The 25,660-nt window shown below is 36.8% G+C and overlaps 1 protein-coding gene and 1 long non-coding RNA gene across 5 annotated transcripts in view; one reads left to right on the forward strand and one right to left on the reverse strand.

The window, feature by feature from the left end:
* Window positions 1-24,285, forward strand: part of LOC126947901 (uncharacterized) — a 28,975-nt gene extending 4,690 nt beyond the window's left edge. The window contains exons 2-3 of the long non-coding RNA XR_007723242.1: window positions 12,934-13,099; window positions 23,979-24,285. This is a non-coding gene — a long non-coding RNA (uncharacterized LOC126947901). The remainder of the gene's footprint in view (window positions 1-12,933; window positions 13,100-23,978) is intronic.
* Window positions 1-25,660, reverse strand: part of ZNF654 (zinc finger protein 654) — an 82,842-nt gene that overhangs the window by 50,940 nt on the left and 6,242 nt on the right. For all 4 annotated transcript variants that reach the window (XM_050778997.1, XM_050778994.1, XM_050778996.1 and 1 more), the window contains exon 2: window positions 4,035-4,180. In XM_050778997.1, the coding sequence (XP_050634954.1) occupies window positions 4,035-4,180 (146 nt within the window). The remainder of the gene's footprint in view (window positions 1-4,034; window positions 4,181-25,660) is intronic.

Below are 25,660 nucleotides of genomic sequence, written 5' to 3' on the forward strand. Positions count from 1 at the left end.
AGAAGTCAATAAATGACATATAACCAAAGAACTTTTGAAAGTTTTATAAGAATTTTCACATAACAACGCTAAAATTAGCAAAGATTATATAGATGAAAGAGGGAAAAAATGCCTGAAACAGTAATACTTCTTGCTTACGAATAATTTCTTTTAATACTTATTTTCTTCAAAAATCAGTAGAGAATAACTGAAACAGTTTTGGTAATCTGCAAAATAATGTAAACATTTTCTTTGTTGTGTTATTTTTTTTTGTTTATTATTTTTTCTACATAACCAATTCTTTAAGGAAATTACTTCTCTCTCCAACACTTCTATGGTTCTGATGGGGCAGCCAACATAGTACGGCTGGGGATATGTTCTGAGAAATGCATCATTAGGTGATTTTGTCCTTGTGTGAACATCACTGAATGTACTTCCACAAACCTAAATGGTATAGTCTACCACACACCTGGGCTACAAACCTGTATAGCATGTTACTGTACTGAATACCATAGGCAACTGTAACAATAGTATTTGTGTGTCTAAACACAGAAAACTAAGTCAAAATACAGTATAAAACAAGCTTGTCCAACCTGCAGCCTGCGTGCAGCCCAGGTGGCTTTCAGTGAGGCCCAACACAAATTCGTGAACTTTCTTAAAACATTACATAATCTTTTTGCAATTTTTTTTTTCTTAGCTTACGAGCTGTCATCAGTGTTACTTATTTTATATATGGGCCGAGACAATCCTTGTTCTTCCAGTGTGGCCAGGGAAGCCAAAAGATTGGACACCCCAGTGTAAAATATAAAAGCTGTTTATGTGTATAGGCCACTTACCATGAATGGAGCTTGCAAGAACGATGTCGCTATGGGTGAGTCAGTGAGTGAATGGTGAATGAATGTAAAGGCCTATGACATGACTATACACTAATGTAGAAATATAAACACTGTATATGTAGGCTGGAGTGCAATGGTGTGATCTTAGCTCACTGCAACCTCTGCCTCCTGGGTTCAAGTGATTCTCCTGCCTCAGCCTCCCAAGTAGCTGGGATTACAGGCGCTTGCCAACACGACCAGCTAATTTTTTGTATTTTTAGTAGAGACAGGGTTTCACCACATTGGCCAGGATGGTCTCAATCTCTTGAGCTCGTGACCCACCCGCCTCGGCCTCCCAAAGTGCTGGGATTACAGGCGTGAGCCACCACGCCTGGCCTTTTTTTTTTTTTTTTTTTTAAATACTTAAGCTTGAGTAAGATTTGTCAGGTATAATCAAAAAGTTCAAATACAAATACATTCACATATTCCTTCCAGCATCACAAAATAAATATAGTATCTTTAATACAGTTTTTTTTTTTTTTAGGTCAGGCGTGGTAGCTCACGCCTGTAATCCCAGAACTTTGGGAGCCTGAGGTGGGCAGATCATCTGAGGTCAGGAGCTCGAGACCAGCCTGGCCAACATGGTGAAATTCCATCTCTACTAAAAATACAAAAAATTAGCCAGGCATGGTGATGGATGCCTGTAATCCCAGTTACTCAGGAGGCTGACGCAGGAGAATTGCTTAAACCCAGGAGGAGGAGGCTGCAGTGAGCCAAGATCATGCCACTGCACTCTAGCCTGGGCAACAGAGCCAGACTCCATTCATCCATTCATTCATCCATCCATCCATCCATCCATCCATCCATCCATCCATCCATCAATAAAGGTTTTTTTTTTTTTAACTGCCTCACTCTTACAAATCTAAATAATACATTCTAAACTCTCCTTCCATCCTACAATTTTAAATATATACAAATCAATTTTTAAAGAGGCACAATGTACACGCACACATTTAAATTTCTCTTTGGTTTTGTTTTATATTCTGGATTACTGCTTCAGCTTTACGTATTCCAACCTTCCTACAGAACTTTAAATTTTAACCATCATATTTTCTTAATTTCAAATTCATTTTTCATATCTCATTATTCCTTTCACACAGCATGATATTGATGATTTTAATGTTGCACATAACTTCTCAATTCTCTCTAGAAATGCTAATTATAGATTTTATATTTCATTTTTATTTTCAACATTAACACTGTTTCTTTCAAAATTATTTTTCACTTTTTCATTGCATTTTTTCATACTGAAGGCATTTTTGAATATATGATGATTCTTAGATATTAATATGTAAAAATCAGGCCATATATAAATAATTGGGAGCCCTATGAGCATGAGTCTGGAGTTTCTTGGCTGATAAATTTTTCTTTAGAGTAATTAAGGAATTAGCAGCCTCAATGAGGAATCTGTAAATGCCAGAATGCAAAGGTCATTGTTCCAGGGTTAATTTATATAGAGGAAATCAAAAAGTAGTATAGGCTGAGTATCCCTTATCTGAAATGCTCAGAATTAGAAGTGTTTGGGTTTTGGATTTCGTAGTATTTATATTTATACTTACTGATTGAGCATCCCTAATCCAGAAATCTGAAATCTGTAATGTTCCAATGAGCATTTCCTTTGAGTATCATGTTAGCACTCAAAGAGTTGTGAATTTTGGAGCATTTTAGATGTCAGATTTTGGATTATCAGATTAGGGATACTCAACCTCTAATGCTCTTTCCCCACCCCAACGTGAGGTGATTGAACTAAATAAAAAAATTGTAATTAATTTCTTTATCTGCATCCTCCTCAAAATAAATGTTTCACATAATAATACTTATCCTATGAGACATACTCTTGACACTTTCTATTGCAATTTGTAATGATAAGTGATTTTATAAGCCACTGTTGTGGTGTGAGTACAATTTGAGGTATAAATAAGTAACAGATGAAACTGTGACTTGCTCTGCTGTGTTTCAATGACCATTCCTCTATCTGCTTTCTGTCCCCCAGAAAACTGTAGAAATCATTCATTCACTGATAATCTTTCTCTATTTATTTTCATTCTCTTCTCTCTTTTACTTCTTTACTATAGTTTTAGTGGGTTCTTAGGAGGGCAGAAGGGATAATCACAAATGTTCAGTTTTTAATCTTTAATTTGAAGTTCTCTGTAAGCATTTTTTAAAAACCAGGATTTTCAGCCGGGAGTGGTGGCTCACGCCTATAATCCCAGCACTTTGGAAGGCCAAGGTGGGCAGATCACCTGTCAGGAGTTCAAGACCAGCCTGGCCAACATGGTGAAACCCCATCTCCACTAAAAATACAAAAATTATCTGGGCGTAGTGGTGCACACCTGTGGTCCCAAGTACTCTGGGGCTGAGGCATAAGAATCACTTGAACCTGGGAGGCAGAGGTTGCAGTGAACCAAGATCACACCACTGCACTCTGGCCTGGGTGACAGAGAGACTCTGTCTCAAAAAAACAAAACAATGGTCCGGGCACAGTGGTTCACGCCTGTAATCCCAGCACTCTGGGAGGCCGAGGCGAGTGGATCACGAGGTCAGGAGATCGAGACCATCCTGGTTAACTCGGTGAAACCCCGTCTCTACTAAAAACACAAAAAAGCCGGGCATGGTAGAGGGCGCCTGTAGTCCCAGCTACTCAGGAGGCGGAGGCAGGAGAATGGTGTGAACCTGGGAGGCGGAGCTTGCAGTGAGCAGAGATCGTGCCACTGCACTCCAGCCTGGGTGACAGAGCGAGACTCCGTCTCAAAAAAAAAAAAAAAAAAAAAAAAAAAAAGGAAGAACAACAACAACAAAACAAACAAACAGGATTTTCCTAACCTCCTTCTGGCCTGATGTAAGCTCTCTCTGCTCACTATCTATCATAGCCTAAACTGCTGTATTCTGGGACTTACCATTAGAGCTTCCCAAGGCAATACGGAGAATTAAAAAGAAAAGTAAAGTGCTTGTAGCAACCAGAGGAATCTGTAAATCAAAATTCCATTTCACTATTAAAACTTACAGTAAAATTATGGTTACATGTTCAAAATTAAACCTGAATACTTAAGTGAAAAAATAAACATTACTTTTTGCGGGGATAATTTAGGAAAGGTTTCTTCTTCAGAAGAAATTATCAAAAACAAATTCTCAAACACATCAAGAAAAATAATGCATTTATAAGAAGTAAAAAGTACTTACACAGCAAGGCTACTCAAAACATATTGTACGTGCTCACATTCATCTGGGAATGATGCACTGGCTGTTGTAAAACAACAAAGTGCAGTCTGAAGAACCTGAAGCTGTGGCAAAGGGACCTGCCATCTTCCAGCATAATCTTCAACCACCTGACAGGGAAGCAATCCAGATATTACTACAGAAAATGTTCTCCACATCTCGAGTTTAAAACTTTGCATAAAAGTTACTGGATAAATTAAAATATTAGTTCAGCAGGAACACAGGTGACTGGAGGGAGGGATCTTCTATACTGTTTATTTTCATGACATATATCTGAAAATAAAATCAATTATTATCTTTGAAAAGATGTAAAATATAGTGTATGAATGAATGTCTGTACTATTCAACTGCCATTGCTTTTTTACCAAATTTTGTTAACTAATGCCCTTTATCTCCCATGTCCAGCTTTAGTGAAAATAATATTCAATATTAAAATAGCTAGCGAGTAGAATATAGTAATAAAATTAGAAATGATCATGCATTATCATTATCATTATCATTATTATAAGGCTCTAAGAATTCTGGCAATAAATGAATATTCCGGCAACAAAAGATATATGACATGATACTCTGATTATGAATATTTAACCTGTACCATATTATGGGGAAGAGTCCAGAATACAGTCAGTCTCGGCTCTGTCACTTAATTAGTTTTATTAATCTGGGTAGGTCAACAGGTCATCTTACTTCTCAATGCATTAGTTTCCTTACTATAAAATGGAGATGAAATGCTCTCTGAAGCCAAATTGGGGTAATTTATGAGAAAACATTTTAGAAACATCAATTGCTATGTTGCAAGAATGCTATATTAAAACAATATATTATATTAACAAAATTCATCATCTAAAACTACTGCCTTCAGGCAAGATTTGGCCTGCCACCTGTTTTTGTACATCCACGACGTAAAAGTGATTTTACATTTTTAAGTGGCTGGAAAAACAAATCACTTTGTGATATGTGAAAATTACATGAAATTCAAATTTCAATATCTACAAATAAGGTTTTATTGGAACACAACCAGGTTTATCCATTTATGTTTGTCTATGGCTGCTTTCCTGCTACAACAACTGAGTTCAGTAGTTGTGACAGAAAGAATATGGCTTACAAAGCCTTAAATATTTAATGTCTGTCCTTTTACAGAAAAAAGTTTGCTGACTCCTGATATATAAGCTAAGAAAACTAGAATACAAAAGGCAAGAACAGTCAGAGCTGAAAAGACTTTTCACACTAATCACTTCCTACTGGGAGACAATTTTCCATGGGTCTCTCACATTTCTACAATTTTTCAAAAAGCCCTAGCTGACTTTATCTTTTTGAAGACATTTATAGCAAGCAGCCTTGAAAAACAGAGATGATGTCTCCCTCCAGAGCAGAGAACCACTTTATATCCAGTATAATAAAGACATTGTCTCCCTCTAGGGCAAAGCTCAGGCAGATATGCTTGCAGACCATTGTAAAAGATTAGGGTTCCTTAAACTTGAGGTTCCTCAACTGTGATGAAAACCTGCTAAGTGTAGCATCCACTTGGGCTACCATGTCAACTGTATGAGACTTGAGGTAGTGAGGGGCACCATCATAAACATGAAACTCATGCTGCTTGCTGTGCCATGATTAATAAAGTCCATTATCTCTGACTCAAGAGTTTCGTGTCTTCTGCCAGCACCTGTAAAACTGTGGCAGACAAACTTGGATAAAAGCTCACTCTTCACAGTTCTCGACAATTCCCAATAGCAATACCAGGTACTCATACATCTTTCCAATGTTTCTGGGAACACATACAGATAAAAAAGAAAGCTAAAGGAGATTGTTTCTAAACTTGTATCTCGTCTGGATCTTGCAGTTCTCACTAGCTGGAAAGTAAAAACCACTACTAACTATGCTGTCATCAGTACAGATGAAAAAAGGAGGAATGTTAGAAAAAACATTTGTAACCTGGCTCTAAATTTGCTCTTCCCTGAAGTCCCTGACTAGCTTTATTGCCTTTCCCTGGTTACCAAACCCCTACTCTGGTGCCACATAAAAAATAGGTACCCGACAGCCTCATATTTTTCTTGTTCACAGTCCATGTCTACTTGCAACCTTACCTGCTCCCTATTTATGGGTTGGGTTTATCTCCTTAGAAGAGAAGCTTTCTACTTTCTCAGGTTCTGTTCTCATTATAGCTTCCTTCATTCATTCAGATTCAGCTACCAATGCATTGCCTGGTCTAGCTGAGCCCAAACCTAACACAATACAAGTCCTTGTGGACAACACCTCCATTAGGTTTGCTACAATACCCTGCAAGGGACATAAACAAAATCAACTGAAATTTAGATACCATCTTAAATTGTTTAATGTCATGTCAGGCACTGTAATTCATTATAACACTATTTCTCTTTGAAATATTTTCTCTCTATATATAAAATAAGTACATTACAGTGCCCTATTAAAATGAAATTTTTTTCCTGTGCTATGAGAGCTATCATGGGCACTCAGCTAATCTGTGTGTTCTACCAGGCCACAAGGCAGTAAGCACATCTTTCACTTTCTTTCTTTTTTGGTATTCTAGTAGGTTGCCATTAACATAATGGTGGCCAGGATAACGCTGAAGCTGCTGCAAACATATAAGAATAGTGTTTTCCAAGATCTTAAAAACCCACTCTTACTACAGTTCTAACCTTTTAAAGAAAATCGTCTAAGTAGCAGAAGATTAAGGCCAGCAATCTTTATGGATTGTGGAAACCCTTTTCTTATTTTGAAGAGCATAACAAACATTACTGTAGTGAATATTTACAGAAATTATAGGAATACTGCTGACAGAAGCAGTAGCCAAAGCCAGATGCATGCTATGATATAAAGGGAGTTGAAGAGGACAGAGCTGATGCCAAAGAAAGATGTTAGACTATTCTAATAATCCGGCAGCACTTTCAAGAGCATATACTCTGCTCTAAATGGGATATAGTATATACTATAAAATGTCATATCTTAATTGACCAAGGTAAATTAATGTGAGAATGAGAGAAGACTTGTCAGTCAAAACTGTCAAAATGTAAACTTAATATAAAACTATTAAGTTAAAATTACATTAAATCATTTAGGAACCCTAAAATACATCATCTAAATTGTTAAGGACTGAATTTTGTCCTCCTAAAATTCATCTGTTGAAGCCCTAACCCTCAATGGGACTGTATTTGAAGATAGGGCTTTGAGGAAGTAATTAAGTTTAAATGAGGTCATAAAGGTGAAATCCTATTCCAGTAGAATTGGTGGTGAGGAGGAGGAAGAGTGAGGAAGAAGAGGGAGGAGGAGTGAGGAAGAAGAGGGAGGAGGAGTGAGGAAGAAGAGGGAGGAGGAGTGAGGAAGAGTGAGAGGCATGAGGAGGAGTGAGGAGGGGGAGGGAAGAAAAGGAGGAGGCAGAAAGACCTCTCTCTTTCTCTGTGCACATTCACCAAAGAATGGCCATGTGAGCACAGCAAGAACAGGTCATCTGCAAGCCATGAAAAGAGCCCTCACCAGAACATGACCATGCTGCCATCCTGATCTGGGACTTCCAGTCTCCAGAACTGTGAGAAAATAAATTTATGTTGTTTAAGCCACCCAGCATTTTCTTATGGCAGCCTAAGTAATATACAACTATTTAAACATATAAAGTGATCAACTAAAATATCGGTATCTGTTTCTTAATTGACCTCTCCTTTTTTGTAATATAACAAAGAAAACTACCAAACATTAGTTTGTCACTAAGCAAACAATGATCTTCATATCTAAACCCATATTAACAGACTAGATCATGAACACAGTATCAAGCATGTCTTTATTTCTATTAGTTGGCTATTCACATCCCTGTTATTCTCTCCTCCCTGAAGACTCCCATTGTCATCAACTTTCCTTACCTCAAACACCTCACAGTTCATAGGTGTCAGTCAAGCTGTTCACTAATATTAAGTTCATCATTTGTTTACAGCGAACCCAGTCACTTTTAAAAACTGATTAACAAGCCAGGCACAGTGGCTCACGCCTGTAATCCCAACACTATGGGAGGCCGAGGTGGGCGGATCACAAGGTCAAGAGATCGAGACCCTCCTAGCCAACATGGTGAAACCCTGTCTCTACTAAAAATACAAAAATTAGCTGGGCGTGGTGGCACGCGCCGGTAGTCCTAGCTACTTGGAAGGCTAAGGCAGGAGAATCGCTTGAACTGGAAGGCAGACGTTGCAGTGAGCCGAGATGGCGCCACTGCACTCCAGCCTGGCGACAAAGTGAGACTGTCTTAAAAAAAAAAAAAAAAAAAAAAATTAACAAACCAGAAGACACGTCACAATGACTCTCCATTTTAGGAGCATGAAAGAATGGCTGTGATACACACCTGTAGGAATGTGTTGAACACAGACTAATACAATCTGTGCACTGATAAGTTTGCTAATTTTCTAAATACCTAAAATGTTTTAAAACACATTAGGTTAGTCTTACCCCCTTGAGTATGCTTATGTTATTCATATGTAATGTAGTTGTATATATAAAAATATTTCTTAGCTATCCATTGAGAGATCCTAGAAGCAATGACTCTACAGTAACAGTAACACACTTAGTGCCCAAATCTTGGTCTCTAAACACCATTCTCCAATAAAATGAACAAAGCAGTTGATTCCAGAGCTGGGATAGGGAAAACACAAGATGAGCCTGGAACACCTTGTGTTCCCAGAAAGTAGAGAAATGCTGTGAAAACAACAGGATATGAGAATATGGGAGTCAACCTGAAGGAGCTCCAAAAGGCTAAAGCTGGCACAACTTGAACAACAAAATAATGATAGCATTGGACTTTAATCCATACAATAAAATATATGTAAGTCCATACATATACAAATAATAAATGTTAGCAATGAAACAGCTGTTTCTTACAGTGAAAGAAGGAAAAAGACAGAGAAGCACCACTAGGCAGACACCACAATGACAAATGTTGCAGACAACATCCATGCATTGATGTTAATAATGAGTGAAAGTTTGAGGAGAAGCAGGATTTGCAGTTTCAAAGTATCTCCCCCAAGACATTTATCAACAGATACATAGACAGTAACATTAGAGTGGAAAATCCTCACAAACATAAACTTAAAGCCATCAAGGTAAATATCACCTGTGAACTATATAATAAAATACACTATTATCATGAATCTCTTCATAACAATACATTGAGAAAGACACAATGCCATTTTTGTGGTACTTCTGCCAAAAATGCACAGACTGATTCCAGTCACAAGAAAACATCAGACAAACCCAAAGTGAGGGATATTCTAAAAAATATTAATAACTGATCAGTGTTCTTCAAAAATGGCAAGCAAAGGCAAGGAAAGACTGAGGAACTGTTTGGAAGGGACTAAGGAGAAACAACTAAATACAATGTGAGATCATGGATAACATCCTGGAATTGGAAAAGAACATTAGTGGAAAAATATGAAAAGGTCTACAATTTTGTGACTATTGTACCAATGTTACTCTCCCATTCTTGATAGCTGTACTGTATTCTGTAAGTCTAAAATTAGTTCAGTTTTAAAAATTTTAAAAACAAATCTATCTGTTCATCCTTTCCTCTCAAATTTCAATGTTGTTATAGATTTTCTGGATGTTATTTGATAACATAAGCAGATTTCTACATTTACTTTTTCCACTTTATTGCCTATTTGCACCTCAAGATTTGCCCTTGCCTGTAGGTATTATTTTAAGAGTCAGATGGAAAAATAAAGCAGGTAAATTGGCAGCAGAATGGAAAGAGTATAGGCTTTGGAAGCAGACAGACCTAGGTTTGAATTCCAGCTCTGTCACTCATTAGCTGGTAACCTTAGCAAAGTCATTAAACTTCTATTCTAAATTACCTATAAAATGAATTTAATATCACTTTAATCACAGGCCTACTGAAAATTTAAGAAGACATATATTAAAATATACGATAATTTCTGGCATGTAACAAACAAGAGCTTTCAGATATAAAAATGGTACAGATATAAAGTGCACCATTACTAGTGCACCTTGTTTTAAGAAAAGAAAATGACAAAATCAAGCTTGCTTTAGTGACAATTTCATTACATCATTAAGAACTGGTTCATTATTTGTTTCCAAGTATGATTAATTACAACAAATTTTACTCACTTTTAGCAAGCAAACAGATCACTCCTAAATAAAATCTGAAAACGACTGCTGAGTTTCAGCTATTTAGTTCGATACTCATCTGACAAACAAAGCATATCCTACATACGGCAATATAAATAAAATGCTACATGCCTGAACAGATACCTGAAGACTCACTGTTTTTACAATTCTCCCTGGAGAATGAAAAAGATAAATTGTTTGGAAAAAAGAGAGTCACTTGTCAATTTGACCTTTTCCATCAGGATAATCATGTAATGGAAATCTAAAAGTCATGTTTAAAAAAAAAAAAAAAAAAACACCAAAATGGTTTAGAAATACATTCCAAGTTAAAAGTTGTTGGAAATCTGCAAAGAACATAATCTACAGTAGCAAGCAACTAAAACCTGGTACTTTTGGGGGCTTAGTAAAGCATACTGTTCAACTCACTACTCCTTAAAAGCTGGTATTTATACAACATTAATGTATTTGATAGGTTCTGTAAATGTAATAAGACAAAACCTTTTCAAAATGGAAAATGGAGTAAACATCTCTCTAAAATATTAATATTCCATACAATCATACTGTTAAAAGGAATCTTGAAGATTATCTAGTCCAACCTACCAACCAGAGCAAAAATACCCATTACAGTATCACTCCCAGAGAGTTAACCAACATGAATACTGTTACTGATGGGGAATGCACCATCTCAAATGACAATTTACTTAACTTTACAGACATCTTTATTAGAAGATTCTTCATTATGAAGCAAAAACAGATGTGACATCCATCTATCAGTTCTAGTTTGAAGTTTTAAAATTATGTAAATAAAACATGCAATATCCCATCAAATATTATAAGGCAGCTATCAGATACATCTTTATTATAGTCTCTGCCTAGATTAAATATCTGCTATCCTTTCATCATTTTAACTATTTCTCCATAGTCTACAAAATTTTTAGTTCTCATTAGCATATCTGTCTGTGCTCCAAAATGTGCATGTTCCTCTTAAATAAAGCTTCCAAAATGTAACATAAGACTTCAGTTAACTCTAGTCAGAATAAGTTGGACTATCATCTCCCTGTTTTTGACTCTATGATAATATTAATTTAGTTTGAAGTTACTTTAGGTTGACTCAGCAAAAATACTTTTTCATATAGATCCCATAACTTTTTATAGTTGATTTTTTACGGTATAATTGTACGTTAATCCTCTCACTTTTCCCATTCTTAAGTTTCAGCCCAAACCTTCAACACTGCCTTTTTAGCCAGTACATTAGCATTTCCTCCCAGTTTGTGACACCTATAAATCTGAAAAGTTAGTTTTTTATTTTATCATAAAAGTTGTATACAAAAAAAATTCACACAGAGATATTTATAATAGTACCAAGTTCAGTTCCTTAGCTAACCTTAGAACCATTAATCAGTATTCTTTAGGCAAGAGTGTTAAGTCAGTTACTAATACTAATCCATCCCCCATCTCCCTATCTATCTATAAGAATACCATGAGAAATTCTGTATACAAAACCATGCTGAAATCCATATATGCTGAGTCTGTCATCTCTCTCATATCCATTACCAGTAATCCATTTTTTTAAAGTAGAAACAAAAATTTGGAATGACCTGATTTAATGAACCCATAGTGATGGCTAGAAATGAAGAGCTACCTTTCTAACCATCAATAATTTTGCTCAACATTATATTACTTTTAGTGGTCATCTGTTCCCATAACCTACCTTTTTGAAAAACAGAATATTTCCCCATATTTAGACTAACAGCATGTCTTCAGTTATTTGTATCTTCAAATCTTAAATAAAGTGTTTCCTGTCCCACCCCTCCCCTGTATCCTGGGATGAGATTTAAACTTATTTAAAATGCCCTATCAGCTTTCCCTACCTGTTTTGGGCTTTAATACTTTTAACCACAGTTAGTTACTGATTTGAAAATCATTCACCTTGTTAGAAATTTCAAAAATAAAATGAAGTAGTTTTATTTTTCTATGCAAAGCAGAGGGTCTACCCCCTTCATTCACACCAGCTGATTTAATAGAAGATAATGAACATGCACAAGAAGGAATGAAATTAAATAATGTTACAGGAATTAATTCCATCCAAGAGGAAAGAATATGTATCAAAACCCTACTAGTTTAACAAAGAAATCAGTCAGATACTCACAAAAGTTTCAAATGTAATAAGTATTATACTTGCTAATATAGGGATTCCAGAATTAGCATATTAAGCATGTTTTATATCAAATACAAAGAAATTTTACAAACGAATTCAGCCTATGAAGTAGTTTTATTTACATTCACAATAGTCACCTGAAATTCAATATATATACAAAACAAGAGGCTTTGGTGACTCATGAAATATGGTGAAGCTACAACAGAGTATACAAAATTACTTTTACACTAAAAAAAAAAAAAAAAAACCTTGGTTTTCAGAAATGATTTCCATTAAACACACAGTAAATAACTCTTTGAACCAAGACATTTGACATTAATATTTAAAATCAGTTATGACTTCTTCAGTTTTTTAAAATATTCTGTTAAATTGCATTCTGTTAGTTTACATAAAAAGAGTATTAAAGCATGTTTCATTTATCTTTCCTATGTGTTATTTTGAAAAGGTATCCCTATCTCAGAAGCAGTATAATTTTTCTGACATTCCCACAAATGCAAGTTTTTCATAGGTATATTTCATAAATTAAATGAAGAACAATGATTCCCCATACAAATTTAAGTCTGTAACTTTTTCTCTTTTTTGTAGCAACCAACATTTTATAAGCCACGGCAAAGAAATGGAAAACAGACTGCCTATATTGGTGCGTGAAAGAGAGATGAATAGAGAAGGCTAAACAACAAAAATTCATTCAGAATCCTCCTCCTCTATTCTGATTCTTGTATTTTTATCCTCTTCCTAAATTCTGGACATGGTAAGTTTGGGGCAAACTTTTTCTCTTTTCCTCTACATTCCTGTTTATAAAATAAGAACTTACTCCATCTCAAAAAATACCAGTGAAAGGATGATTTTCCTCCTTCCCTAAAATTCTTTTACCCCATGGAAGTAAAATCAACAATACCAGTAAGAGTCTATCAGCTCCTGGCCAAGGTTAATGTATTGGTCTGGTTCTCATATCCCTCTTGAGCTGTCTACTTCCACCAGGTTTGAGGCAGGTCAGAGTCCTCCATGTGGCAGCTTAGGTATCTGCCTAAAGATCCAAATTTCCTCTTATAAATAGTAGGTCATTTTAAAGGCTTTTGATGAATTTTGACCCCTGCCAACTTTTCATTTGATTCCAAAATCAGAGCTGAGAGCAGTCTATTAAATGCTTCCTTCATAAATATTAAAATTGGTGCATGGACAAGGGAACCCCAAAATATATGCACAAGAAGTACATGAAGATCAGATTAAAATAAGGGATGAACAAACACCAACTGTAGGATGAGGTTTGCTCAGTTTCAAGAACTAAATTTGTTTAAAAAAAAAAAAAAAAAAAAAAACAGATGACGCACTCACAATCAACAGTGGAAGAATTAAAGAAAAATAAAAGGAGGGCATACTGATTAAGATAGAAGAGGGACTTCCTTAGGAATAAGAGTTTACTCTTAGAGGCTAGACTAGACAGGTATCAAAAAAGAAAAAGGAGATATATGTCGGAAGTAACTGTACTTAAAGATGAAATTAGAGGAAAAAAAAAGAATATAGATGTTACTCAAAATAAAGGAAGAGTGACTGTTTACAAATGTACCTAACTGCGGGACAGAAGGTAACGATGGGATGGAAATGTCAAGAGTGAACCAGACTGGAGATCCAACTATGGCAGTATGGCAAAAGCTTGCTTTTTAAAAGACAGATAGAAAGTCTATAATAGGGCCCGGTGCGGTGGCTCACGCCTGTAATCCCAGCACTTTGGGAGGCCGAGGTGGGTGGATCACGAGGTCAGGGGTTCGAGACCAGCCTGACCAACGTGGTGAAACCCCATCTCTACTAAAAATACAAAAATTAGCTTGGCGTGGTGGCGGGCGCCTGTAATCCCAGCTACTCAGGAGGCTGAGGCAGGAGAATTGCTTGAACCCAGGAGGCGGAGGTTGCAGTGAGCCGAGATCACGCCACTGCACTCCAGCCTGGGCAAAAAGCGAGACTCCATCTATCAAAAAAAAAAAAAAAAAAAGGAAAGTCTATAAAAAACCACACCTTGAAGACTGAGACTACTATACAAGTAATATAAAATCTGTAAAGATTTGATAAAAAGCAGGGAGATTACCTTAAAATATCTGAAGCATTTCAGGTGCATTTCAGGTTAATAGTTACTACAAATGACAACATATGGTATGGCACTATGCCATAAAGAAAAGTGCTCCAGAAAGTCAAAGTTAGGTCTCAGGGGAGTGAATGGGAAAAGCTATGCTGAAAAGAAACAAAGTTAAGAGGTCAGTCTTGGGTTCAATGTTGTGCTGGTAAGATTTTTTTTCTTAAGTCAGAGACGAGAGTGAGCAAAATTTGCTTGATATTGAATGCTTTTTGATGAACTTGGAACTCCTTGACTTTCCTTCTCTAACAATATGGAAGACACTACAAGAGACAACTGAAGGAACAAAAAAAACCAAGAGAAAAGAAAAGGAAAATAGGCGAGGCAAATTTAAGAACAGGCTCAAATGTAAACAAACACAAAAACCAGCTGCTTATCTGAAATGACATATCCTACTATTGCTGAAAGAAATGTAACAAAAATGAATGTTTATTCTGCCAATAAAGTAGAACAAATTATGCAAGGCCTAGAATAATTAAAAGCAGAGCAAAGAAAAGGTCTAAAAGAGCAAGCAGCAGAAGAGATATTGTTTTTATTGGGCTCCTAAAAGCGCAGACTTCAGAAACAACAAAAGCATTTCCACTTTAGATACCCATTCAAAGGTTATTATCCAAATAATACAAATATGGGGGCACAAAAAGAGTGTTTTTATGATAGGCCTAAAACTTTCAGGGGGCGTGGCAACACTCTAGGTAGCACAGGACTAAAAATGTCTTGGCACATGTTTGGGGCTAGAGAAATACAGATGCAAGAGCAGAACACAGGTTGTGGAGACTGCAAGGCAAATGACTATGCTTGAAGCTTTACAAACTACAAGTAAGTCATATGCTCTTTGTAACAGGCAGTAGAAGTGGTGCCACTAAACAGATTCCATACTTATTTCAGCATAAGGAATACCGGGAAAACACAGAAGAAATAGAAATTAAAAGCTTTTAATATGATGGAAATCTAAAGTAGGAAACATCAATTAAGATGAGGTACCTAGGGCTACCGTCCATGGAAATTTGTAAACTTTGCAATAAGACAGAAATTAGGATACTACTTTCAGGAAGGAGGAAATAGGGTAAGAGCACCCTCCACAAAATATGGTAAACAGACAGTGGCACAATTAACCACTTGATGAGTTTTCCTAGTAAAATATAAGCACAAGTTATGGCCACTGGCAATTGGCACAACTAACTGGCACACTGGTGAGCCTGGTGAGGTTGAAAACAAAATGCACTTGGTATCCTGTTTTCTGTACATCCATCATCCTTCTGATATCACTAATTTTTACTGGCAAAAGTAATTCCCTGAATTTAGTACATAGTATAGTTGACAGAAATATTAGTATATTTCTAAATTTAATGTGTATTGGGTTGGGTGCAGTAATCAATGTTTGCCCTACTGATCTTCAAGACCCTTAAGAAAGTAAGACACAGGCTGGGCGCAGCGGCTCACACTTGTACTCCCAGCCCTTTGGAAGCCCGAGGCGGGCAGATCATTTGAGGTGAGTTCAAGGCCAGCCCGGCCAACATGGTGAAACCCCACCTCTACTAAAAATATAAAAAGTAGCTGGGCGTGGCAGTGGGTGCCTGTAATCCCAGCTGCTTGGGAGGCTGAGGCAGGAGAATCGCTTCAACCTGGGAGGCAGAGGTTGCAGTGAGCCGAGATCAGCCACTGCACTCCAGCCTGGGAGAAAAAATCAGACTCAGTCTCAAACAAAAAAAAAAAAAAGAAAAAGTAAGACACAAAAGAGACTGGAAGTTAAAGAATTCTCCTTTAGAAGGCTAAAAGAAGCCACTCCCAATCAGAGGAAGACACCCAAGTTGCAGCTCCTGAAAAAGACCCATCTCTACATCACAGGGGCACATGAGAGACCCACTGGTTCTGATTAAGTAATACTCTAGAAAGGGAAGAATTTGGGATCTTAACGTCTTTAGACTCTAGACTTTAATTTTTCTTTGTGAACTCAAAAATGGGAGACAAATGATCAAATCTGGTAGATTCTTATTTTTGTGGACATTTAGTCCCCTGTACCAAAGCTACTTATGTCCTCAAATTAAAACTGGAAATTTTAAACTAAAAAACTATCATAGGTTAATTAGCTTTCTCAAACACAGAAACTGCCTCTCTTAAAAAGCCTTATACTCTTAAGTACTGAGATATTACTAAAAGGAGAAAATAAATTATGAGTTTTACATTTTGGTAAACTTTACCATAAGTTACTAGAAAATCCACTGCTCTGTTCTTAAAGAGGGATAAATATACTCAAGATTAATAAAAATTACATTGTAGCGACTGATGAACAATTTTTATTCTTCCTTTTTTAAAAAGAATGCACTAACTCTTCAAACCCAATAGAACCAAAACTATGCTGTTCGTTTAGATATCTTAAATTGTTTCTCCCACCATTTATTGTTAATACCATCACTATACTCTCAGATATTTAGATTAGAAACCCAATATAATTTCATAGAATTCTTAGGTGCCTTGTCTCCACTTTTAGCAAAATGCTAAGTACTTTATTGTACGTAATATTCCTTGAAACTGTTCCAGCCACTCCATGTTCATTGCCATTATTCAGCCAGGCCCTCAATTTCTTTTCTGGGATACTTCGATAGCTTACTTTTTTTATGTAGACTTTCATTCTTTACCTCCTGTGGTATCTTAAAACAGTATTTTAAGATTAATAATGGCATGACTTTGCCCTTAAATGCTGTTATCCCACAGAATTCAAATCCCTAAGCCAAGCCTCAATCCATTTTTCCAATTTATTATCTACCAATACTTTATTTTGAGTCTATGTTCTAGTCCAGTGGCTCTCAAACTTTAGCATGCATCAGAATCATTGAGAAAATGTGACAATCAGATTGCTGAACCCTAGTCCCACAATTCTAGATTCTGTAGGTCTGGGTGGAGCCAATAATTTGTACTGCTAATAGTTTGCAGGTGATGCTTATACTGCTGGTCTGCAGATCCACACATTAAGAACCATAGTGCTAATCAATTAACTACTGCCATTCATAAATATGCCATGACAGATTATCTCCTCTGCTTAAAATGTCCACCTACCCCATACTATTTCCTTTCTTCATGCCTACATTTTAACACTAACAACTTTTTTAAGAGTCAAATCAAATGCTATTTCATCCATTAAAATTTTCCAGATTATCTCTATCAGAAATGGTCTCTCCATGTGAACTTGCATAGGAATTAAAATAATAGCACTAATCACATTTTCCCTATTTTAGAGTTTATGTATATTTATTCATTAATTTATTCAAACCTTAGAGTGCCTACTGTGTACCAAGTTCACTGATGCTTTCATTTTTTTGTGGAGGGATAAGACGTAAATGAATGTATATTAGATGGTGTTAAGTACCTTAAAATAATATTAATAAAACACAGGTAAGGAGAAAAAGAATATTAGAGATGGGATGCTACTTTACATGGGGTGTTCAAGGAAGGCCTCTATCTCTCTAATAAGAGGCTATCTGAGCAGGATCCCACAGCAAACTATATAGATATCCAAATGAAACATGTTCCTGGCAGACAAAACAAAAGCCAAGAAGCAGATGCATACAAGGAGTGGCAAAAACACTAGTGCTGGTGAGTGTATAGTAATAAAAGAGAAAGTCATGATGCTAGATGGGGCAGGATTATGGAGCCTGTGGTCCACCATACGGATTTTGGCTTTGACTCTGAGAAAAGTATGGAAGGTCTGGAAGAGACCTCACTCGTATCTTTAAAAGGATCACATTGACTACTGCATAAAGAATAAACTGAAAGTGAGGACAGGTAGAAACAGGGAAATAAAATAATCCAGGAGAAAGATAACTACGGTTTGGATCAGGGTCATAACAGACAGAAATAATGGTTAGATATGCCTTTTCCCCCTTACTAGGTAATTCAGTTCCTTTAGGGCAAGAATTGTGTGGTTTTTCCTTTAAATTCCCTATAATCACTAAAATGACGCTTTTCACATAGCACCTATTATTTTCTTAAAGGAATACCCTCTACAATACTCAATTATTGTACTTTATGTATGTAGATTTATGCCTAAGATATCTAAGAATATTCAATTGATATTAAGAAAAAGCAATTTATGTACTGTCTGACAAGACAAATACAGCATTTTATGAGGACTTATAAGTTATGAGTATTTAATAGTTGTTGAAGTTAACTTCAAAATATGAGAGAAGATAAAAAGTCTCAAAAGTTAAGTACAAAATGGCTTCACTTGATACAGAAATTTTTTTGATTTTTTTTTTGAGACGAGTCTCACTCTTGTCGCCCAGGCTGAAGTGCAATGGCGCGATCTCACCTCACTGCAACCTCTGCCTCCCGGATTCAAGTGATTCTCTTGCCTCATCCTCCTGAGTAGCTGAGATTAAAGGAACACACCAGCAAGTCCGGCTAATTTTTGTGGGATTTTTTTGTTTGTTTGTTTGAGGCGGAGTGTCGCTCTGTCTCCCAGGCTGGAGTGAGTGGCGCGATCTCGGCTCACTGCAAGCTCCGCCTCCCGGGTTCCCGCCATTCTCCTACCTCAGCCTCCCGAGCAGCTGGGACTACAGGCACCGCCACCTCGCCCGGCTAATTTTTTTGTATTTTTAGTAGAGACGGGGTTTCACCGAGTTAGCGAGGATAGCCTCCATCTCCTGACCTCGTGATCCGCCTGCTTTGGCGGCGGGATTACAAAGTGCTGGGATTACAGGCGTGAGCCACCGCGCCAGGCCAATTTTTGTGTCTTTAGTGGAGACGGAGTTTCACCGTGTTGGCCAGGCAGGTCTCTAACTCCTGACCTCAGGTGATCTGCCCACCTTGGCCTCCCAAAGGGCTGGGATTACAGCCGCGAGCCACCACACCTGGCCCAATACAGAAGTTTTTAAGAAACGAGATAATAATTTCTTTCTTTTTAAATCAAATCAAGAATTGGGGAACTGCATAATACAGTTTTAGGTGCCAGGAAGGAAAGCAAAAATTGTATATCTACTCTAAGTTTATAAACACAGGATGACAGGATGATATGCAGGAAATCAAAGTAATAAATTGAGAAAAGATGAGTTTTAACATTCTCACAACTCTCTTCTACCTACGTTTTATATCTTTCCCTCCCTTGATTATGCTTTATGTTTTATACTCACTACATTAAATTTGGATAATATATGAGAAAAAAATATCCATCACTGCACTGCCCACATATAACTACTATTAACATCTTGATCCCTTTTCTAGCTGTGTGTCTTAAGGTAGCTGCTTAATCTCTCTGAGTCTCAGCTGCATCATTCACAAAATGACAATAAAAACAGTACTTATTTCACAGAGTTGTTGCAAACGATAAATGAGAATCTAGGACAGGAACTGACATACTTTTTCTTAAGGGGCCAGAAAGTAGCTTATGGGCCATACTTTCTCCAACCCAATTATTCAGCCCTGCTGTTATATCATGAAAGCAATCACAGAATATATAAAATTAAATGGGCAAACACCAATATGATTTATTTGCAAAAAAAAAAAAAAAAAAAAAAGGCAGTGTTGCCTTTGCCACAGTGGTGTATAGTAAAGGTTCATAACTTTTTTTGGTGTGTCTGGATTATTGTTGGGTTGGACTTGTTTGGCAAGTTTTGAAATTCTTAAAAGAATCTGATTGAAAAAAAAAAATTTGGATCTGCTCACCAAGAAAATGCAAATAAAACTTTACATAGACACTGAAAAGATCATTTTTTATGGCTGCATAAAATTTTAATTTATGGGAGATGAAAAGATATTCACCTATTTTAGATGTTCTGGTTTCCTATTTTAATTCATTCATTACATTAATTATAATTAATGCTATGAAGAATAGTATTGTGTCCAAATTTATAATTCCTCATAAATGAATGCTATCAGGAAAATGACTAAGTCAAAAGGTACAAATTAGTTTAAGGTTTCTAACATAGCTTGGTAAATTGTAGTCCAGAAAAGCTGTGGTGATCTGTACTCCCATCAGCTGAAAGAGATCTTCATGCTCTCATAAGAATGGAATATATGTAAATTTTAGACTTTAAAAATAAATTCTATAATTTGAGAGATTTGTCAAACCACAGTAAGACAGATAAAGGGCAAAAAAGCACATCCATTGTATTTGGGACTGGCAGGATTTCCAGATATTCAAGGTTAAATGTAAATATGGAGAGACTGACAAACTTTAATCATTTATGATAAACATTTAAAACACATCCCATACCCTCCTGCTTTCAAAACACAAGATAATAAACATAAAATAACTTCTACTGGTTTGTAGTCACCATAACTTTTGTATTTTGAGAACTGCTATAATTTGTGTAATATATTATATTACTAAATTATTATATTACAAATATATTATATATACTAAAATACAGTACATTAACACTCTATAATGTCAACTTTCCAAAGCAGTGGTGAATACAAAAATAACTGAAAGACTCTCCATCTAAGTAGTAGAAAAGTCACTGATGTGAATGTTGAAGCTTGTCAATTATATAAGACACTGGGGATATAGTGGTAAGCAAACATTGTCCTGTTTTGTGTAGTTAAGTGCGATGAAGAAAAGTTGTAACTGAGCCATTGTTACTATCTCATCTAAGCATATCACATTCAAGTGGGTTGGGGGGTGGACTAAGGTTGAGAATCACTTTTTTTTTTTTTTTTTAAACAGAGTCTCACTTCGTCACCCAGGCTGAAGTGCAGTGGCACGATCTAGACTCACTGCAACCTCTGCCTCCAGAGTTCAAGTGATTCTCCTGCCTCAGCCTCTCGAGTAACTGGGAATACAGACATGCACCACCATGCCCGACTAATTTTTGTATTTTTAATAGACATGGGGTTTCACCATGTTGGCCAGGCTGGTCTTGAACTCCTGGACTCAGGTAATCTACCTGCCTCGGCCTCCCAAAGTACTGGGATTACAGGTGTAAGCCACTGTGCCTGGCCTGAGAATCACCTCTGATGGGGAACTTCTGCTAGATTGAATTTGATTTTTTCTTCTGTTTCACGTTTATGAACATCTTTAGTTTCTGCTGCCTGGTGTCTTTTCAACAGTGTCCATTCCAATGCTTCCACTCAATCAAAACTGCTTTAGTAAGCTACAGTATATATCAAATATATATGCACAGATGATACAATAGATACCAAATGCTTATTCCTAGATACAATACAATGTATATGTATACTGTAGAGGCTGAGTGCACGGGCTGGCTTTTGACTGTCAAACTGGCTAGGTTACAGTCTGATTATCACATACTAGGTACAGAACTTAGTCACGCCATTTCTTCTGGTCTTAGTTTCCTGACCTATAAAAATGAGAATAATGGCACATAGCTTGTAGGGTAGTGGATTAAATGAGCTAAAACAGGTAAAGGACTTATCACAGTCCCTGATTCATGAAAAGCATTCAAAATGAGTTATATACATATACACAGCATATACATATAGAAACTATTCTCATAATAGCTTTCAGATATTAAAAACATTAACATACACACATCAAATCACTAGGAATAGTATTTATAATATTTCAACTTTAGAGTAACCAAAACATACTGGTTAATGTCAATAAACTCTAGTTGTAGAAATACATATTAACAAACTGTACATATTTTATTAGGACATTATATATGCACACTTATTTTCACAGTACACAGGGCAATTTTGTGCACCTGTCTAATTAATATGTACTGATACAACCACTTCTATTCTCCTTTCACTTCTCTGTACTATGTTTGGCCACAAGTGGAGCCTGAAAATGAACCTGTCTGTCCCTTTCTTTTTCAAAGTTAATTAACTGATTTATCATAGTCTACACCCAATCCTGAATGAATGTAATTCATTTTTTATGCCTTCACCTAGACAAATAAGCACTGATGAACAAAGGTACATACTAGTGGTCACTCTGCATTCACAATGATCAAATTCAAATGGTTCTGTGGGTCAATTCAACATACCTCTCTAATCAGCTACCAACCACCTCCATGTACTCTTAACAAATGAACTTTACTCCTACCACAAAAACTCCTATATAAAGTAACACCCCTCCACTTGTGCTTTCAGTGTTGTCCTTCCTCCCCTTCAGAGGTCTTATAATATAGATAATCCCTTCTTTTGTAGATTCGTAGCTTCCTTTCAAATGGATCATTCTCACTAGATTTTAAGTGTACACAGTTCACACCAATTTACTAAAAGAAAAAAAAGAAAAGAAAATTGTTACCTTCAATCCACAATGCCTCCAGTTACCACCATATCTTTCCTTCTCCTTTATAGGTTATTTACACTTACTGTCTATTCCTTCACCTCCCACTCTTGGAACTATTCCAGCCTGACTCCTGATCCCATCACTACACCAAAACAGCTCTGTTTAGAGTCACCCAAGACTCCATGTTAATTCAACGATTGGATCTCAACAGTTTGCAATGCCAGTTACCATTCACCCCATCCTGAAACATTCTCTTCCCTTGCCTTTTGTGACACCACAGTTCTCTGGGTTTTTGAAACCTCTTTAATCCTTCTCAAACTTTATTTGAAGACTCATTCTTTCCTACTGAGACATTCAATTTTGAGGCTCCTCAAGCTTTAGTTTTAAGGTCCTCTCCTTTTCCTAGTCTATTTTCTCTCCCTATGTGAGCTCATTCACACATATGACTTTGAATACCATCCACACAGCTATGATAACCAGACCTCCCTTTTGAGCTCTAGCTTCTGTTAAATCCAGCTATCTTCAAGATCTCTCCTTGGATGAGGCAAAAAGCACCTTAAATTGAACATATCAAACCAAACCAAAGGATCTCAGTAGAGCAGAACTTGCCCAGGTATCCAAATATACATAGTCAAGCCTATTAGGTTCCCATTTATAGTATTACATACCTTTTCTTCATAGCACTTACCAAAGTTATAACTGCACACAAAATTGGGCAATGTCTGTTTGCTTACCACTATATCCCCAATGCCTTATATAATTGACAAGCTTCAACCTTCACATTAGTGACTTTTCTACTGCTTAGAGTCTTTAAGTTATTTTTGTATTCACCACTGCTTTGAAAAGTTGACAGTATACAGTGTTAATGTACTGGACTCTAGGATTTCATAAATTATACAATTCAACCTCTCTCAAATTTAGTTTGCCACAATGTCCCACCACCTCCTAATATCTTTAACATTACATATTAATATACAATTAACGTGTCATTCAATGGGCCAGATTTAATTGATCTTATTTTATTTCTTCACATATCTTACCAGACAAATATTTTACTACAGGTTTCGTAAAGTTCTTGTTTTTGTTTATAATTTTTAAGGTATAGTTTAGCACATTTTGGCAGGAAAGCCAGAAAATTCAGTGCCAATCATAACAGTACAAATGGTGTCTTACTTGTGTTTGGTAGAACTGTGAAAAGATGATATAACTAAAAAACTTAAAAGGAATGACTCCATTTAAATATTATTTCCTCCTGCCATTGTATCTACAAAATTAAAATTGAGGTTTTGTTTTTTGTTTTTTACACAGAGTCTTGCTCTGTCACCCAGGCTGAAGATCTCTGCTCACTGCAAACTCCGCCTCCTGGGCATAAGCGATCCTCCCACCTCAGCCTTCCAAGTAGCTGGGACTACAGGTGTGTGCCACCACACCCAGCTAATTTTTTGTTTTTTTGTAGAGATAGGGTTTCACCATGTTGCCCAGGCTGGTCTCAAACTCCTGAGCTCAAGCGATTTGCCTGTCTTGGACTCCCAAAGTGCTGGGATTATAGGTGTGAGCCACCACACTCTGGCCGGGATAGATTTTTTAAGCAATGTAATGAGTGGTTATTTGGAAAGCAATAATAATCATGTATCTAATGAAAGACTATGTATAAAAAAGTCACTGAGGTTTAGAACCTCATTGGTCATTCTAAAATGATGTTCATAAGTTTAACCAACTCATTTTTTTAAAAAAGCATCTCACATGTTTTGGGGAAACAATTAAAATTTCATCATACTCAAAATAACTTTGCACCTATTTGTACAAAATAACCAATCTAGGGCTAGGCGCGGTGGCTCATGCCTGTAATCCTAGCACCATGGGAGGCTACGGTGGGTGAATCACTTGACCTCAGCAGTTAAGACCAGCCTGCAGCCAGGCCCGGTGGCTCAAGCCTGTAATCCCAGCACTTTGGGAGTTCGAGACAGGCGGATCACGAGGTCAGGAAATCGAGACCATCCTGGCTAACCCGGTGAAACCCCGTCTCTACTAAAAAGTACAAAAAACTAGTATGTTCTCACTCATAGGTGGGAACTGAACAATGAGATCACTTGGACTCGGGAAGGGGAACGTCACACACCGGGGCCTATCATGGGGAGGGGGGGGGGGGGGGGGGGGAGGGGGGAGGGATTGCATTGGGAGTTATACCTGATGTAAATGACGAGTTGATGGGTGCTGACGAGTTGATGGGTGCAGCACAGCAACATGGCACAAGTATACATATGTAACAAACCTGCACGTTATGCACATGTACCCTAGAACTTAAAGTATAATAATAATAAAAATTAATTAAAAAAAAAAAAAAAAAACTAGTCAGGCGAGGTGGCCGGCGCCTGTAGTCCCAGCTACTCGGGAGGCTGAGGCAGGAGAATGGCGTAAACCCGGGAGGCGGGCAGTCTCGCCTGGGCAACAGGCAATCAGACTCCGTCTCAAAAAAAAAAAAAAAAAAGGACCAGCCTGCAGATCATGGTAAAACCTCATCTCTACTAAAACTACAAAAATTTAGCCAGGCACGGTGGTGCATGCCTGTAGTCCCAGCTACTGGGGGTGGGGGCTGGTGGGTGCTGAGAATCACTTTAGCCTGGGACAGGGAGGCTGCAGTGAGCCTAGATGGCAGACACTGCACTCCAGCCTGAGCGACACAGCCAGCCAGACCCTGTCTCAAAAAAATAGTCATAATAAACAATCTGTGAGGAAGAGAAAATGAAATTTATTTTATATACTTTATTTTTTCTTTGATTATAAAGTAGGTTTAATTTTTTAAAATCTAAAAAATAAACAAATGTAAAAAATAAAATAAAATTCAGCCATAAGCATAACACTACAAAGTTAACAACAATTTGGTGTATTTCAGTCTTTTTGTTTACAAAAGTGAAACACCTTTGTCCTGTGTCTTTTCAGTAGTTATACTATAAACAGTTTCTTGTATGAATAAATATTCTTTAAATACA

This window comes from Macaca thibetana, chromosome 2, assembly GCF_024542745.1.
Source record: "Macaca thibetana thibetana isolate TM-01 chromosome 2, ASM2454274v1, whole genome shotgun sequence".
Lineage (NCBI taxonomy): Eukaryota > Metazoa > Chordata > Mammalia > Primates > Cercopithecidae > Macaca > Macaca thibetana.